Genomic DNA, 17,430 nt, shown 5'->3' on the forward strand with positions numbered 1-17,430 from the left:
TCTCAATACGTCCGGAATACTTGAAGACGACTACGAACAGAATCCAAGTATGCCCCTGGTGTGAGCAATTGATGATGGTGATCGCCCGTCCACAATGCGATCGCGACGGGTAAGCTGATCATACAGCATTGGTCTGTAGATTGCATCGTTTTGGGCGGCGAGCCCTTCGACTTGCTCAACTTAGAAAGCTTACGGGCGCGATTCGTCTAAGGCCTCCCCAAGCCCTGACCCTTTGCGGGGGATGTATGCAGGAACGGGCAAGGCGCTGGCAACGGCAGCCACTAACTGCCAGGTCTCCACCGACCATCCACTCCTTGGCAGGGGAACTTTGAAGACCTCCGACGTTTAGAATTCCATTGAAAAGTCGTAAAAGGGCAAGGCGGGCCCCACGCAGATAGAAGAAGAGTTTCCAAGGGTTTTCTGTAGAGCGCGCCGTGACCAAGTGGCTTGGATGTGGTTGGTCCAATGTTTTACAACTCAAACGGTCTCCTGTTTACTCTGTGTTTACTCCCTGAAGTCGTCGACATCGATGCGAACAAATCTACTTACCCGAGGAGTCAGAAAGCTGATAACTCTGCATATACGCGGTTTTTATTGTTGTGCTGAGCCTGCGGACATTACCTGGTTAATGACGGTGGTTTGTTGGGACCTTTGCATGCCTTTTTCCATTCATCAGGATCAATCACGCGAAGAACATGGATCGTTCATGCAATACATAGCGGCGTGATAATTCGAGACTCTCGTCGGCATGTAGGTTTTCGTTCATTCTCGTACTGGGTTACAGGAGGTCGAGGGTAGCCTGCACGCGAATTTCTGGCTATTTGCCCCTTGGCCTGCCCTTCGCTGCATCGGTCACGGATTCAGATGCAAGGAGCTGAGAAAGGAAGAGACGGTATGCAGCTTACTGCTCCTTGTGTTGCGTCCCACGGATGTCTGTTCGACGCGTCCAACTCATAAGAGTGAAAAGGAGGCTGAGAAGCAGTTTATTTTGACATTCGCGCGCGGTCATCGGGCGTGCTCATTGCGATGTTTCTCACGGATTGCACAATGCGATTGTAGAGGCATCAACTTTCCGGTTTGTTGACCTTTGTTTGTCGAGCAGAGTTTAGCGATAGAAGCCGGCGTAGATCTAAAACAAGCACCGGCAGTGTAGTCGTCTGAAACTCAGAGTAGTGCAAACACGCCCACCAATACACCATTCTTCCATGGCGATCCCCACTATTGTTTTCTCCGTATTTCTTGGCCAGGTCGAACTTCGACAGTGCGCAACGAGACAGACTATCGTTTTGGAATTTATCGCGCCAGTGGCCTCGTCGTGCATCATGTGCTCGATGGATCGTTACTCTGTTGGGGGCATAGACAGGGACATACGGTCTTCAAAGCTGTGGAAATGCGCTGCTTGCGAAGGTACTTATTCATTCTTCATTAAAAGATAGTCAAACAGACGTGCGTCGATGATCGTAGGGATCTGCAGGTTGGAAGCGTGCGTTGATGTGCCGCTAATATGATGGGATCGCGGGAACTCGGGAGCGATGATCAAGTATATTTAGGCCACTCGTATCTCCGCGTCTCGGCGAGATGAAAGACTGACGATCCCGATGCCGATATTAGACGAGCGAGCTGATGGTGACTTGTTGTACCAGACGTCTGAAGTGTTCAATTGAAGAATGCCATGTCAGAGAAGAAATTGTGAGGCTCTTGGCAACGATGCGTTGGTGATGTTTTTCGTCATTGGCTCCTGCCCCACTATTTGACAACACAAACATCTGCAACGTACCTTCTCCCTTCTTTCCATCTTCCTACTCTTGACACTTTATTCACCTAGCAAATTCAATCAGAAACCCTCTTCAAAGATGACAGCTCCAGAAAAGTCTTCGAACAAATCTAAAGTCCTCAAAACCGAGCCACTGGTCAGTCCAATTGCTCCACGCTGATTGCGCCATGTCCTGACACCGTTCAGGACTACAAAGATGCGAAATGGGCAACCCTGCTGAAGTATGGCTCCCCTTACCCCCAATTGGCTTTCCAAAAGTCTTTAATGCTTACTTAATGCCACCAGGATTACCTACTCCGACCCTGAAGGCGTGGAGAGAACATGGGAGTCTGGGGAGCGCTTGACACGACCAGCTGGCTCCGATATAGATGGAGTCGGCGTTGTAGCTATTCTACAGGACCCATCGAAGCCTGATGCGGACCCTCAGATCCTGCTCCAGAAGCAATGGCGGCCTCCTGTCGATGCCACAGTCATCGAGATCCCCGCCGGGCTGATAGACCCCAACGAGTCGGCGGAAACATGTGCGATACGTGAGCTGAAGGAGGAGACTGGATACATTGGCACTGTCATGGAGGCCGGATTTGGCGTCAGCCCCATCATGTTCAATGGTGAGAATACAATATGCAACGACCCGTGCACGGAATGTACTAATTGTCTCCATAGACCCAGGGTTCTGCAATACGAACCTCCGCATGGTGCACATCACCGTCGATATGTCGAACCCCGCAAACCAGAATCCTCAACCCGAACTCGAAGACAACGAATTCATCGAGACGTTTGCTGTCCCGCTCAAGGACTTATGGGCGCTTTGCAAGAAATACGAAAGCGAAGGATATGCAATTGATGCACGCGTGGGCACAATAGCAGAAGGAATCGAGCTTGCCAAACGATGGAAGTTCTGAAGATTTCGTGAACTTTGAATTAAGTCTTTGCTGGTTTGAATCACTTACAGTTTGGCGAATGGCGAAATCTAAAGATTACGAAATGTTTCGAAGAGCTAGATAGAATTTAGATGGACAACAATTGATTAGTTGTTGGGTTTGATATGTAACTGGTACGGGAACGGCAAGGAAGTTTCGCCCGACACAAGATTGGTCGCATGCACTCCATGTTGTGCTCTAGTCAACAGCATCGCAGCAATGACATTCCGTCTTCTCAATTCATATTTCAACACCTGCGACCTGTGCTAGCCGGCGAGCTTTTGCCCTCGTCAGCGGCCCCGAGGCTGCATGACACTCCTCTTTGAGGACAAATGGGTGGTAATCATTGATGATCTTCGTTACCCTACACAGCTAGGGACCTCCCACCACTGGGAGAATATATGAACTGACGCATGAACAAATAATTTAGGGAGAGATCGGACTACATGATACCGCTAACGTGTGATTGATTGATGGTGCCATTATCATCAGGATACTACTTCGAATCCGCTTGAGTATTCCTGACAGATGTGTCAAAGCTGTTCTAGTAACATAGCTGACGATTGGACATGTGTTTGCCGTTCGATTTGATTACGCCACAGACACTAATCGTATGCGGGTCAACCCGAGCCGAGATCGTTATCGCTTCTAATGTAGCACGCGACGAGTGCCTCGGCAGCGTCATATACTGACAGACTTCTACGTCGCGAGCCGCAGCTGATGTGTTCACCTCAAGGCTTATGGGCAATCGACTGCGTTCTACGAAGTATGCTCGGACTTCCTATTCGCCATTCGCGCTAAGTCTAGAATGCCTGGTCTTGAAACAATTACCCCTCAGGCTTCTAGCACTTCTTTGCACGTATCTGGTGTATACACACACACCGAATAGAACAAGACGGCGGTGTTGCCCAAAAAGGACGATAATAAATACGACGGAATCATCGGCTTTATCTATGAGTACCATTACCAAAGTCACAAGGCAATGAAGGGGACTTTGAACACGAATCGTCCTATCGTTTCTTACACAAATCGGACTAATTGCGCATCAGGGTGACATTGGACTGGGCTATTCTAAGATCGACATTGCGTCTATGATTGGAATTACTCTGGCCATATTCTCAATGTCGCCCAAAGTTGAGAGTACATTTCAACGAAAGGGCTGGACTCCAAACGAGAACGAATACGAGGCCAAATCGTCGGATCCTAGCTGATCCGTAACAACGACTTTGCCAAATCGGACAGTGTATGCGCAAAGCCACAATTTCGAAATAGCTGTCAAATGCCATGTTTGACTAAGGAGCCTTATGTTTGAGGCACTCTGGTCATCCTGGGATTGGCCATTGTTGTATCGCCCCTGCATCCGCCATTCACATGTCCTGCATGGGAATAAGAACTCTTTATCTCCACAGCTGCCAGCCCGACCAACCTTCCGACGTTACAATGCAATTTTGATCATTTCATGCAGTACCGTTGTATGAAATGAGAGGCGAAAGATGTTCGAAAACTGCAGTTTAGCTTTACTTGATTTCGGTTATCGCACATTCCATAGAACCAACTTGTCTTAGATGATTCGGCCGACCAAAATCTACCAGAAACTAGACCGCACCCAACTCAATCCGAAGAATAGGTTACATCGCAGACCGATTTTGGAAATGCCTTTCGTAGGTTACAGGGTCCACGGTAAGATAGTGGTTGCCAGCATCTACAACCCTATACATGGTGCTAACCGTATTGGGAAGTTCGATGGTATTACACGACGTCTTGTTCGTGATACAGATGGCGCCCTGGTCAACCCCGCTTGTGACCTGTGAATATCCACGAATTGAATGCCGAGACTTCTTGAAGCTGAGCCATATGATTGTTATTGGTTCGAAAAGGTAGGGCAATAGTAATGGGCTATTGGTCGTAGTGCTCGACAACACCCGACAGCAAGGTGCGGTAGCCGTCCCATCCCGTGCATCATCCAGACCTTCAAGTAGTATTATCAATCTTCCTGACTGTATTCCCTACTTACTTGTGTTCATATTCTACTTTGGGTTCCTAATCCTCGTGTGACCTCTCGCCCTGCAATCACGTTCTGAGGTGCAAATGTCTAGCTCATTGCAGGGTTACCCGTGTGCTGGCGCCAGCCTAGCTGTGGGACATCAACGTTTGGTGGAACTGATTGAAACAACCAATTTCGTACCGCTGTGAACCTCGATGTAGGTGTGATTTTATTTACTTCCATTATAGGTATCTGTAAGTTCTCACTGTGCTCTGTTTTGGTCACTACGTCTGTCAAAATGTCAATATAAGAAGCAGCGGATCCATCGTCAAACATTGTATTCAGAACATAGCTTCTACAACTCATTTCAAGCCAATTCCTAGCCTCAAAAACATATAGCAACTATGATCGGCTCTACATTCTTGTACTCTGCCCTCCTTGGCCTTGCCGGCCTCACTGAAGGCGCCCAATTCTTCAGCAACAAAGGCGTACTCAACCAAAACGGCGGCACCAACGGCTGGTCGCACTTCCAAACCGAACGCAACGGCAAAATCACCGAAGTCACCAACGTCTTCTCCGAGGGTCCGACCGCCCTTAAGATGACGCAAACCTACGACTCCTCCTGGACCGGCCGCTACCACTCAGAAGTCGGCACCAGCGTCGGCGGCTACAAGCGCGGCGACAACCGCTTCTACGGCTTTCAGTTCCGCCTCTCGGAGGACTGGCAGTTCTCTGACGGCCAGTCCTTCAACATCGCGCAGTTCATCGCCGACTTCAGCGGCCAGTGCTCGGAGACATTCATGCCGTCCAGCATGCTCTGGCTCGAGGGAAACCAGCTCCATTCCCGCGTCAAGACCGGCAGTGTCTGTCCGACCTCTGCGCAGATCACTACTCCGTTCAGGAACTTGGCTACTGTTACTGCGGGAGCGTGGCATAAGATTGTCATGCAGGTCAATTGGAGGTCGGACTCGACCGGCTTGTTCAAGGTCTGGTATGATGGCGAGAAGGTCGTTGAGCATTCGGGAATTAAGACCACGGTCGACAATGACAAGCAGTTTATGTTCAGGGTCGGCCTCTATGCTAATGGGTGGCATGATCAGGGCACCAACAAGGGGCAGAGCTTCAGGCAGATTTGGTTTGATGAGATTGCTGTTGGTGAGGAGTTTAAGGATGCTGATCCGGCTCAGTGGTGATGGAAATTGGTGTATCTGAAAGCTGCTTCATTTTCTTCCTGTAAATATATTAGTGAAACGTTTCAATCATTTCTTTTTCTTTTTCCGGATTTTCTTTTTAAATTTCATGTCATATGAATGTCAATTATGTTGTCTATTGGAAAATAATCATGTAATGAGAAGACAGCAGACAAACCAAATCAGCGAAACAAAACTTTCGAATCTTAAATGCTAGAAAGTTTCATTGTGTTTACAGGCCATAAATCATTCCTTCTGCCATCACCAAAATTGATGCCATCACCAAAATTGAAGACCAACTTCTCTGATCAATGAATCACAAGTGCTCAGGTTTTCCTTTCTTTATTGTATAATAGATATGGTCTAGTTGGTCTCTTATTCATGATCATTTCTTTTCACTGCCCGGCATTCGATCACAATCCGCTCGTGAGACCCGTGTGCTTTTGTGGCTATACTCCACGCTTAGCAGCCATGCCCATGCACACCGAAAGGGACTGAACAATCCTCAAGGCTGTCCACTAAATAGATGTTCTATCCCCAAATCTTCTGGAGTAAAGTCTGGAAACTCGCTATGGTCGATCGAATGCTCGTTGCGTAGTTCGTGGGGCATATTGGCCGCACCATTGACGCTTGTATCTGCACCTTTCTCGCCGGAAGTTTGCACCGAAGAATCTTGACGATCCTGGACGGGTGGCTGTTGGGGAGCCACATGCCAGGGATAGACTGGGAAATAAATCACCGGAAGGGCAGTTGAAGGTCCTGGGAATGCGTATTGGTTTGGTGACGGCTCCGGTGTATTCATTGTCGAAGGCATTTTGAATTTGTCGGGGATGGCGCCGTATGGTGACATAATATTGGCTTCGATTGGAGTTTTGTGGACCGAGCTGTTTGTGACTGGTGTAGATGCTGATGGAGGCTCCTTGTGGACTGGGTTTAGGTAGAAGGATGGAGGTGTGGAGTCATGAGCTTGGACTGCAGATGGTTAGCATCAATCCACGATGAAGTTGGTGATAGGTGGGAGTTACCTTGCCGATTGTAGTGTTCAGGCTCGACTCTCCTTGACGGTCCCATGTTCTCAAGAAGGCCTGCTTGATCAACGATCCTAGGCTTTTGGGGCACTGTTGAGTTCGGTGCTTGAGGAAGTGTGGCTGCCTTCCGTGAACTTTCGCCACTGGAGATGCTTTCGCGGATTCTCTTTGATTCTTGTTGATTCCGGCCCAACTGAGGCTGATCCACTGCCTTGCGCTTCTTGGAGGTCTTCGCCTCCGATGACCGAGAGATGGTGCTGGGCTGTCTAGCCATGACTGGACTGGAACTCTCGACAGGCGCGGTTTGCTTGGAACACTCGATTCTATACCGTACACAACGATCGCAAGGTCCTGATTTCGATCGCGCCCTGCAGCTGTCTGCACGACCGGAAGCTTTGCACTCATTACAAGACTTCCGGCACTTCTGGGCTATGTGATGCTAAAGAAACATATTAGTTTGTCGTATAAGAAGCAACGAGAAAGAAACACTCACAAGAGCTGCGGAGTGACTATGTAAACGAGATCCACAACGCCTGCACTGCCAATCAAAGACCGGCTTCTGATGATCGCTTTGATGCGAAATTGTCTTAGACCCTCGAGGCGTAGATGAGATATTGGCGCTACGATAGTGGCCACAAAGAGTGGACCTGAAGTGTTTCTACAAGATGTCAGTATCTGTGGTTCTTAGTATGTGGATTGATAACATACAGCTAGTTCGCGCTGGGTTCTGAAGATCTTGTGGCATCCCCTGCACCCGACAGGTTCCGTGGTGGATGCCGGGCGTCGCCTACGATTCTCTTGCTCTTGCTTGCTCGGGTAGCCAAGGATGTATTCTTCAAGGATAGATTCGCCATTCTCGTCGATGTTTCCCCAATGAGCGGGAGTTTGGTTCCTAGCATATTTAGCAAACTCAAAGCTGGGTTGATTAGTTGTGTCGGCTTACCAAATGGGCCCTGGCATGTTCGAAAATTGAAGTCGAGATGCTAGGCTAACTCTGTGCGCATGGGAGAGAAACATAGTTGCAACTATAGCTAAGGTGTAAGGTTGTGGACTCACTCGTTGCTGTCTACGCCATGTCTATGAATGCATATGGCGGAAAAGATACGCTAAGCCCACTGCAGTGCCATTACCAGACGCAGCCCAGGTCTATGCGTTGGAAGTGATTAAAAAGTGGTCATTTGGGCCCATGGTCACCTGTGGTTGGTTCAAAGGTACTCACTATTGACATTTCTCCTTCACTTGTTTTGGGATCACGTGAGCAAACAACGCAGAGTTTCCTATGTGGATGCGATACACGAGTGTCATATAATAACAACAGAATAGCTGTAGAATTCATATCTGTGAAATAATGATCAGCAGCGAGTTAGCATACTTTCGCAAAACCCTTAGTCTAGTCTCTTGTTGTAAGTCTCGTAAACATAGGTAGTCTTATTGTAGATTTCTTTTCATATAGACCAAGAAAGGATAACGTCACAACATTTGAACGGTGGATTTGCACTCATACAATGATTCAATATTTATCCAAGAAAGATTGATTTGGAGTCTTCCTGCCGTATTTCGTACGAAAAGATCCGATGTTGCTGTGTATGACATCTTACTTGTTCAAAGTAGAATGAGAAATTAGACCCAGTGACCTGTTCAAAATTCACAGCACTGCCTTGTAGGCTCAAAGAGTATTTTTTGATCTGATATCGAGTTTGGAATTAGAGCTACTGCTATAGGTATATATTCAAAGGCACATTCGACGACGTCGTCGCTGTGATGTTCTCTATTGACGACACCATAGCAGAACCAATCGCCCAGACAGGCCGCGATTTACATATCCTGATGATAAGGTTGGTAAGATCCGCCTCGCTATGATCCAAAATGGCCGTCAAACTCTGCAGATCCGTTGCCCAGAGGCTGTTCTGTCGAGACGCAGCAGCCGTCGATTCGGGCTCGCCGTTAAATATCGTTTCTAGAAGAGAGTTCAGAACCAACGAGCATGACCCGAACGAGCGTGGTAAATTGATTATATCATCGTTTGCTATGCGAGCGGTGAGTTTCTCACGAATCGCTCCCACGGCCCAGCGCAGGACTTTCCAGATGAGTAGGAGGATTCGGTAGCTGATGGCCGTCGTCCACGGGCCCTCACAGTATGCGAGTCTCGGACTGGCACCCATAATGCTGGTAAGTGCTGAGACCAGGTCTTCTGTGATGGCAAGCGCACCCTCGTCGTCGGATCGTTTCTTTAGCAGCGACTGCGTCGACCGTCTGGCTGCGACATAACTACCGAGCGTGAGATGGGTCGCGGTCATCAAAGTCGCGATAACGTTGCTCTCTACGATCCCGCAGATCAGCAAGTCATCCGGTCTGCAGAGACTCAATTTGATTGCTCGCGCAGTCATATCGCATGCTCGCCAGAGCGGTTTCTCGTTGTGCGTCTCGTGCACGACCTGTGTCGACGTGATGTCTATGAGTACTTTCAGTGAGGCAAATATGCGCTGGTTCTGACCTTGCGTCAAAATGTGGTATGCTGATGGATCGGACGGGTTGGGTGGTAGTTGGTAGTAGCAGCGTGTGAAGTCCTTGATCAGCAGTTCGATGTTGGTCAGCACGGCAAGTGTTGCCATCGGCGAGGCGAAGAGGGTTTCTATCAGCTGTGGGCACGGCGATTCCGACATGAGTGACTGCGTGGCGAGGGATGTTGACATGGTGTGGGATCCCCGATTGAGAGGAATAGGCCATTTGAGTGTAGTTCCAACCATAGCCGACTCGCCATATTTGTCGGTTAATATTATCCGCCAGGAGAGCGCGTCTTTCGCTTCCCAGAGTTCCTCATGCAGTGGAAGTTCCCAGACGAACTCGATCGGACTAAGGAGGGGACGCATGTTGCATGAGGAAAAGACATGATGGTCTAAGAACATCAATGCTTGGAGCGAGAGTTTCAAGGTTTCTTCGTGGAGGTACGCTCTCCAGGTATCCTCCAGCCAGCCTAGTTCACTTGAGTTGAAAGATGCCATCATCTCATCATCTATACGAGGGAACATCGTAGCTGCTACTGCATAATTGAGCAGCCCAAGGTCTCGAACGGCCTTGTCGGATTAACGTCAGTGCATCGATACGGGTACTGAGGCATTGCTTCTTACATCAACGAGATGCCGCAGCATCCGCCGCGCTGTACCGTCCTGTGCTGATACATCCGCATAGACCCCATAAACAATATGCAACAGCCACGCTTGCATCACCCAGGTTTTCCGAAGTTCTCTCCACTCCGATGACCTCTGCAGATATCAGCGATTTGGCCCCTTTGGAAATGCTGAGTGTTGTATATCACAAGAGTATTGACCTACAATTTTCTCAAGCTCTTCGACACCTTGAGCCCACAGCCTGCGGCTTCGCTCAACAGTGGTGGCCGCTGGCTCGTCCGTAAAGTCCTTGATGGAGTACAGGTGACCGATGGCCACCATAATATTCAACAGTGGCCGAGGGGCTGTCGTTGGTTCAAAAGTCGCTTTGTGAATGATTGGCAGCGAGGCATGAAAATAAGCAAAGTACAGCCCGACTAGAAAGCCAACTGAGTTGTTGCTTGTACTGAAACAGAATCAGCAACTGTGACTTTGCTTACGGTATCAAAAGCACCTGATCATGACTCACCCAAGGCTGATCGATTCGGGAGAGACAAGTGCCTCTGAGTTACGTGCAGGTTGCGGCTCCGACAGATGGGGCGTGGTATACAAATGCCACGAGGCGTCAGCGTCCGGTCCCTCTGCATCTCCGTTTCCAACGACGGCTGCTTCAATGCCTGGTGAAGATGATCGTCTCCGCCTCTTCCGGCGCAGATTGTGGTCATTAGCCTTTGAGGATGGAGAAGGTTCGCTCTCCGACGAAGCTCTCTGTAGGGGCTCGGATTGTGAGTGGATGCCACCACCGGACGATGCCCTCGTAACGGACTGATAGGAAGCAGATTGCTGGAGAGATTTCTCTTGACATCTGTTTGCATGCCGCTTACATATGTCTCTTCGAGTTCCAAGTTAGAACCAGAAATCTTCTTCCATTGCATCGAGGGACTGTTACAAAGGCTCACCTGCGAGCGAACTTGGCTTGGCAATGCGGACATTGGAATGATTTACGCGCAGCGTCTCCGTGCCCTGATCAATATTTAGTTACAATTCAAAGGCAATGATTGATTTCTCTAATCTCGGCTGCTCTTACTGGTTCGTTTATGTCGTTCAAGATTCTCCTAGTTTATCATTAGCGACGGACAAAGATAAAGAAGCATCATTTGTACACTTCTGGTGAATGTCGAGGAACACTCTTCACAGCCAAATGGCCTTATCGACATCATGATTAACTAATGGAAGCCGCTTGTAGAAAGCCTGCTTTTTGGAGATTGTAGGTCATCGGATAGTGAATGAGGCAGACGTCGATAGATGCGGAGACTCCACTGCACGCTATTGGCTTTAGTGCCCTTGCCAGCTGAGTCATTCACCCGAGGTTGAAGTTTTGATTGGCCAAGTTCCAATTCTGATCGTAGTCAGGATTGTAACATGTTATTGAGAGAGATAACAAATCACATGCACTAAATATTATAATGTGTTCATGTTGCAATGTTTTACATATATGATCATATGGTTATTCTAACACTATTTGATCTTCCACCCAAAGGAATCAAAGCATTCCTTGCTCTGCCCTTCTCTACTCCTACGTTTATAATCATAACCGCCCTGACTCTCTCCGTAATGTCTTATCTATGGCTTGAGCAGTGTATTGCACGTTATGGAAGTTAAGTCCCGCTATTGAGATCCTTGAATTATCTGCCATGTAAATATGATATTTGTCTAATGTCGCAACTGTTAGTAAGATCCAATGCGAAAGGAGACCGATGTACTGTGGTTACTCACCTCGTAGATGTAGGACTTGCTCTCGAGACAACCCCAAGATGCAAAACATCCCACGTTGATTCACCACACGACTCCAATCTCCGGGCGTGTTCAATCTCACAAGCTCCTTGTGCAGCTCCTTGCGCATCTGAGCAATGCGCGAGCTCATGATCCTCAAATTGCTCGCCCACTCGAATCTCAAAAGCTCGTCACTAAGCACCTCAGACACGATCCTTGCACCGAACGCAGGTGGGTTGGATATTTCACCCCGTGTGATCTGTTCAAGGGTAGATTCTACAGCTTTGGCAGAAGCTGGAGATTGTGTGATGAAGCTCACGAGTCCCGTTCTTTCCCCGTAGAGACCCATGTTCTTCGCAAACGAGCAGCACACGGCGGCTTGCAAGCCACATTCATTGATGAAGTATCGAATGGCAAACGCATCATAGTCGTAGTCACCTGATGTAATACCCAGATATGCTGCATCGAAAACAGGGAACAGGTTACGCTCCCGTACGATCTGCGCAATTTGCTTCCATTGGTCCCTAGTGGGGTCGCATCCACTGGGATTGTGTGCACTGGCGTGGAAGATGAAGATGGATCGCGGAGGCGCACTTTGAAGAGTCTCTAGCACTGATGGAAAATCGAATACGCCCGTGTCGTCATCATAGTACTTGAAATCGCGAACTTTGAAACCGACTGTTGAGAACACCTGACGGTGATTTGACCAGGTTGGCTTGGTAATGTAGACGGGCACTTCGCTTCCCAGTGCTCTGAACAGTAATTCTCCTGCTAGATGGAGCGCACCTGTACCAGACAGCGCCTGACAAGATGCTACCCGCTGTTGGGCAATTGCTGGGGAGTCCTTGGCCAGGACCAGTTCTGTCGCAAGTTTGCGGAAGGTTGCCAAACCTAAAATTGGGAGGTATTCATGATTGGCATCCCGTATCCTGTCTTTTGCCTCTGTGACTGCTGGAAGAATCCATGGGTTTCCGTCTTCGTCTTTGTAAGTCCCTTGGCCAAGATTGACCTTGCGTGGATGGAAATCCGCAATGTACTTCTTTGTGAGGTCGAATATCGCATCAGGTGGTATGTACGCGACTTGTGCAAAGAAATCCTCACTTGTAGATGTCACAACCATGTTGTTACTGCAAAGTCGCGAAGGGAGAGGAGAATTGGCAAAGGCGAGGTGTTTTGGAATTCGTGAAAGGGATGGGGGAAAGATGAGAGTGTCACAATCGAGGAGACATTTGGATCCTACACATTACCCGACGCCCATCTGACAAATACGAATTCCCCCAGATTGTGAGAATGATTTCGAAGCACTCCACATTAGCGATTTTCCATGCGCACTCAAACGCGACAAGAGAGAGAGCCGATTGGAGGTGGAGGTGGAGGCTGATGTGGAGCACCACATGCTCCACTTTTCGCGCAAAATGCCACTGCAAACTATCGGTTATCTTTGATCTTCCCTGGCGTAGACGAGTCGGCTCGCCCTGATTATCGGTTTAGATTCCTCAACAGGACCTCTAAACATACTCTGGGGTTGATGTCGCCGATGCATGTGGAGCACCACGCCCTTGGGACATCGGAGCTTCAACATAGCTTCGGAGCTTCAACATAGCTTCGGAGCTTCATTGCAGCAGCGCTATGGACCCTGAGCACCCAATGGCTCCAGGGTCCGAGGGTATAGTTGCTGAATGTCTATCTGAGAGTTTCGTTTGATATCGTTGAAGTAAATTTCAAATTATTCAGTCTCACAATCTCATCCAAGGTCTATCACAATGCCTATCTCGAAGCCTCCTTTCGGTGTTTACACTCCCCTCGTCACCTTTTTCAATGAGGATGAATCAATAGATGTTGTAGCGACGAAGCAGCATGCAAAGCGCATGGCAGAGGGTGGTGTAGCTGGCCTCGTACTCCAAGGTAGCAACGGCGAAGCCCCTCACCTTGACCATGGAGAACGAGCTCAGATCATTCGCACAATCCGATCCCATCTCAACGAACTCCGCTTCACGAAGGTCAAATTGATCGTAGGATGTGGTGCAGCCAGCGTCCGCGAGACCCTCACACTGATTTCAGAAGCACGTCAAGCAGGTGCTGATTATGCGTTGGTTCTACCTCCTGCATATTGGGCAGCAGCAATGACTCCAGCTGTCGTCGAGAACTTCTTCAACGCAGTAAGTTTAAAAATAATCATCCTAACAAAAACGTATTTACTAACAATTTACTCCTTCAAGGTCGCTGCTGAGGCCGAGCTTCCTTTCCTGATCTACAACTTTCCTGCAGTCACTTCAGGAATCGACATATCCTCCGATGCCATAATCCGACTCGCAAAGGCGAATCCAGGCAAGATCGTCGGATGCAAACTCACGTGCGGCAATCTCGGCAAGCTGCAAAGAGTGTGGTCTAGCCTTCCAGAAGATGAATTTGCAGCATTTGCAGGGAAGTCCGATTTCATGCTTCCGGGGCTTGTCGCGGGGTCCAACGGTGTGATCGCAGCCCTCGCAAATATTGTCCCAGCAACCCATGTCAAGCTGATTCAGTTGTGGAATGAAGGAAAGCTTCAGGAGGCCAGACAGCTGCAATCGAGATTGAGCAACGCTGATGGTGCATTGCAGAAGGTTGGCGTGGCAGGCGTCAAAGCAGTGGTTTCACGTTATTTCGGTTATGGAAGAGGCATAGGCAGAAGGCCTCTAGGAAATACATCCATAGATGCGATGAGCAAAGACGTGCTCGGTCCATTAGAGGACATCATTCGTCTCGAGGAGAAGTACGCTCGTCAGTCGGGCAAGCTATAGTTTCTGCTCCATAAGGATAATTATTTAGTTGTTTGAAATCCAGGACCCTGTTATCGTTGTACTGCACAATTAAGAAACTCTTAGTTCGATCTGTGCACCGTATATTAGCAGACATGATACAAAGTCTCCAGCCTCCTACATTCATGTTAATGAGTTATTGCTGAGGGTCTGTTCAAAATCGCCCTACTTGCTATCTACCAGATTCAAGCCACACACCATGGATATTCAAGGAGGTTGAGCATGTTCACCGACTGAGTGGGCGATAAGTCATGTTCGTCGTAGGACGTCCCCCAATACGAGATCCTTTGACTAGATGATTCGTGTAGGCCAAGTGTTGGACTATCGGAATCTCCCACGTAATCGGACTTGGCCAAAATGAAGCACATGACTCAAACAATCTGAGCGCTATCTCGTCCGCAGTATCTGGTATCAGTGGAGGTGGAGATTGATTGAAGGGGGAGAAGCCATCTCTATCTCCGTAATGGGCCGGATAGCAGGTGTAGTTGGAACGCTACGAACTAGCCAACCAATGAATGGATTGCGCCAGAGGCACACGATAACCGGTCGTGGAGCTCCACTCTGGGGTAAATCTGTTACCCCATGTTTCCAGACCTTCAACACATCCCTATAACATGCATCCGACGACCTGCAATCCATGATGATATCCAAGGGCGGCCAACTAAGCTGCCATTCCGATTGTCGTATCAACCGTATCTAGAATCTGTCGCATAAATCGTTGCTCGCAGCCTGTTGAAAAGAGTTTTTTTCTTTCCAACTCCAACTTCTTCTATCACTATGGCAGACACTCTGGGCCAGAAGAATGAGATGGGAGGTGACCAGATCCACGAGGTGCCATCTGTTGCAGTCGAGAACGGCAGCAAACTTCTCTCCGTGAAAGATGCCGATCCAGCCTTGGTCTTCATGGCTGGAGAGACCATTGAGTACACTGCGGAAGAGGGAACTGCCGTGCTGCGAAAGATTGACTTGATGTTGATGCCTATGCTTTGCTGGGTGTATGCCTTGCAATTCGCAGACAAGACATCTCTCAACTACGCATCTTTGATGGGAATCCGCGAAGACACCCACCTCGATCCAAAGTCTCAGGAATACAGCTGGGCATCCAGTATCTTCTACGCCGGTTATATTGCCTTTGAGTAAGTTTACACCCAATCAATTCTTGCAACAGGATATACTCACATGTCTGGCCAGATTTCCAACGACCTATCTCCTACGACGTCTCCCATTGGGAAAATACACATCCGTCAACATCATTCTATGGGGTGGTGTCCTCCTCTGCCATTGTGCTGCATCATCCTATGTTGGCTTGATGTGTGTCCGATTTTTCTTGGGTGCTCTTGAAGCCACTGTCACTCCAGCATTCGTCATTTTGACATCTATGTGGTAAGTTCAGCTGAACAATCTTACGTGTCCTCGCCACTTTCTAACACATGATTGTAGGTACAAACAAGATGAACAGGCAAAGCGTATGGGATGGTGGTTGGCTTGCAACGGTGTCGCATTGCTCGTCATGGGCCCGGTGGCCTACGGTCTTTCTGGTATCCAGGCACCGTCCTTTGCCAACTGGAAAGTCTTGTTCCTTGTTCTTGGAGCACCGACTGTCCTGACTGGGTTTGCTTTGTTCTACTACATGCCGGACAACCAGATTCAGGCGAAGTTCCTCACCCACCGTGAGAAGCAGATTGCCATCGATCGCATCCGTGGCAATCATCAGGGTATCGGTTCCACAGTCTGGAAGTGGGATCAATTCTTTGAGGCCTTCCGTGACCCCAGGACCTATCTCTATGTGTTGTTCTCGCTACTCATGAACATCCCCAACGGAGGAATTACCTCCTTCGGATCGATTGTCATCAAATCTTTCGGATTCAGTCCTCGCCTTTCCTTGCTGTTGAACATGCCTACTGGTGTGGTTGACATCTTCTGCAAGCTGTTCTTCACCTGGCTCTCGGACAAATATCTTGACAGGACACTTTTCGCTTTCATCGCCATTCTCATCCCAATGATTGGTGGCATCATGATGATCACGATTCCTCTTAGTGCCCAAGCCGCGCTCCTTGTTGGATACTACTTCATCGGCGCCGCAGGCTCTGCTTGGTGTCTTGTCATGGTCATGATTTCCAACAACACCTTGGGTTACACGAAGAAGGCGACGGTCAGCGGTTGCCAAATTCTTGCCTATGCTGCTGGAAACTGGATCGGCCCACAAACATTCCGTTCTAACGAGGCTCCCCTCTACCACAATGGCAAGATGATGGTCGCCATCATGTATGGTCTGGCTGCATGCACGCTAGTTGCACTCCGCTTCGTTAACATCTGGGAGAACAAGAGGAGAGACAAGAAGGCTGCGGAAGAGCCCGAAGCCCCGGAAGTCGAGGGTACAGAATTCTTGGATCTCACCGATTTCCAACTCCCACACTTCCGATATGTATTGTAGTCGATGGCTGGAATCTTGTCAATTTAGACACTTGGATGATCCCGAATCTGGTAATTGGACGCCCTTCATTCACTTCTTCTACTACGTAACAAGTCAAGGTATCTTATGTAGTCCCCATTTGGGGTTTGTCATATGATTAGGGATCTGGCTGTTTGTGTACATACTCTCTTTTACCTCATCTTGGGCGCAAGCATATATAGATGAATCATACTTAGTACTATCCAGTTTTCCGATAAGGTCGTACCTCCGTTGATTTGAACCCGACAAGATTGTATCCGAGTTTCTTTGCCAAAGTATCAATTTCTAATCTACTTGTGTACACAGCTAATATTGAAACTTCGGCTTTCGTAAAGCTGGTAGATCGTAGCCAGCGTCTTTAGACGAAGCAGTGCATGAAACATCTCAAAGCGGGATAGCATAGT

At 48.6% G+C, this 17,430-nt stretch overlaps 8 protein-coding genes across 8 annotated transcripts; 5 read left to right on the plus strand and 3 right to left on the minus strand.

The window, feature by feature from the left end:
• Window positions 1-1,795: 1,795 nt before the first annotated feature.
• Window positions 1,796-2,913, plus strand: BU24DRAFT_429202 (uncharacterized protein). Its single transcript, XM_033529679.1, has 4 exons — window positions 1,796-1,910; window positions 1,961-1,995; window positions 2,060-2,382; window positions 2,438-2,913. Exons 1-4 carry the CDS (start codon window positions 1,854-1,856, stop codon window positions 2,674-2,676), a joined length of 654 nt encoding a protein of 217 aa, XP_033376939.1. The 5' UTR covers window positions 1,796-1,853; the 3' UTR covers window positions 2,677-2,913.
• A 438-nt stretch (window positions 2,914-3,351) lies between these two features.
• On the plus strand, window positions 3,352-3,761 carry BU24DRAFT_94016 (uncharacterized protein). The gene has a single exon (XM_033534826.1). The coding sequence runs from the start codon at window positions 3,435-3,437 to the stop codon at window positions 3,678-3,680; it is 246 nt and encodes an 81-aa protein (XP_033376940.1). The 5' UTR covers window positions 3,352-3,434; the 3' UTR covers window positions 3,681-3,761.
• Window positions 3,762-5,082: 1,321 nt separating this feature from the next.
• Window positions 5,083-5,871, plus strand: BU24DRAFT_468718 (polysaccharide lyase family 20 protein; the record flags this gene model as incomplete). The annotated part of the gene is made up of 1 exon (XM_033532548.1): window positions 5,083-5,871. The coding sequence occupies one exon, from the start codon at window positions 5,083-5,085 to the stop codon at window positions 5,869-5,871; it is 789 nt and encodes a 262-aa protein (XP_033376941.1).
• A 502-nt stretch (window positions 5,872-6,373) lies between these two features.
• On the minus strand, window positions 6,374-7,913 carry BU24DRAFT_415659 (uncharacterized protein; the record flags this gene model as incomplete). Its single annotated transcript, XM_033526309.1, has 5 exons — window positions 6,374-6,840; window positions 6,894-7,335; window positions 7,390-7,554; window positions 7,605-7,788; window positions 7,840-7,913. 5 exons carry the CDS (start codon window positions 7,911-7,913, stop codon window positions 6,374-6,376), a joined length of 1,332 nt encoding a protein of 443 aa, XP_033376942.1.
• Window positions 7,914-8,581: 668 nt separating this feature from the next.
• Window positions 8,582-11,279, minus strand: BU24DRAFT_429203 (uncharacterized protein). The gene is made up of 7 exons (XM_033529680.1): window positions 11,167-11,279; window positions 11,091-11,118; window positions 10,963-11,026; window positions 10,533-10,895; window positions 10,229-10,469; window positions 10,025-10,159; window positions 8,582-9,970 (listed from the first exon to the last, which is right to left on the minus strand). Exons 1-7 carry the CDS (start codon window positions 11,221-11,223, stop codon window positions 8,612-8,614), a joined length of 2,247 nt encoding a protein of 748 aa, XP_033376943.1. The 5' UTR covers window positions 11,224-11,279; the 3' UTR covers window positions 8,582-8,611.
• Window positions 11,280-11,591: 312 nt separating this feature from the next.
• On the minus strand, window positions 11,592-12,965 carry BU24DRAFT_402819 (putative aspartate aminotransferase; the record flags this gene model as incomplete). The annotated part of the gene is made up of 2 exons (XM_033525541.1): window positions 11,780-12,965; window positions 11,592-11,671 (listed from the first exon to the last, which is right to left on the minus strand). The coding sequence occupies exons 1-2, from the start codon at window positions 12,894-12,896 to the stop codon at window positions 11,592-11,594; spliced, it is 1,197 nt and encodes a 398-aa protein (XP_033376944.1). The 5' UTR covers window positions 12,897-12,965.
• A 548-nt stretch (window positions 12,966-13,513) lies between these two features.
• On the plus strand, window positions 13,514-14,615 carry BU24DRAFT_94049 (dihydrodipicolinate synthetase family protein). Its single transcript, XM_033534827.1, has 2 exons — window positions 13,514-13,935; window positions 13,996-14,615. Exons 1-2 carry the CDS (start codon window positions 13,540-13,542, stop codon window positions 14,554-14,556), a joined length of 957 nt encoding a protein of 318 aa, XP_033376945.1. The 5' UTR covers window positions 13,514-13,539; the 3' UTR covers window positions 14,557-14,615.
• Window positions 14,616-15,477: 862 nt separating this feature from the next.
• On the plus strand, window positions 15,478-17,124 carry BU24DRAFT_445406 (MFS general substrate transporter; the record flags this gene model as incomplete). Its single annotated transcript, XM_033530691.1, has 3 exons — window positions 15,478-15,710; window positions 15,766-15,957; window positions 16,015-17,124. 3 exons carry the CDS (start codon window positions 15,478-15,480, stop codon window positions 17,006-17,008), a joined length of 1,419 nt encoding a protein of 472 aa, XP_033376946.1. The 3' UTR covers window positions 17,009-17,124.
• Window positions 17,125-17,430: the final 306 nt, after the last annotated feature.

The sequence above is a fragment of the Aaosphaeria arxii genome (genome assembly GCF_010015735.1).
Source record: "Aaosphaeria arxii CBS 175.79 unplaced genomic scaffold BU24scaffold_17, whole genome shotgun sequence".
Taxonomy (NCBI): domain Eukaryota; kingdom Fungi; phylum Ascomycota; class Dothideomycetes; order Pleosporales; genus Aaosphaeria; species Aaosphaeria arxii.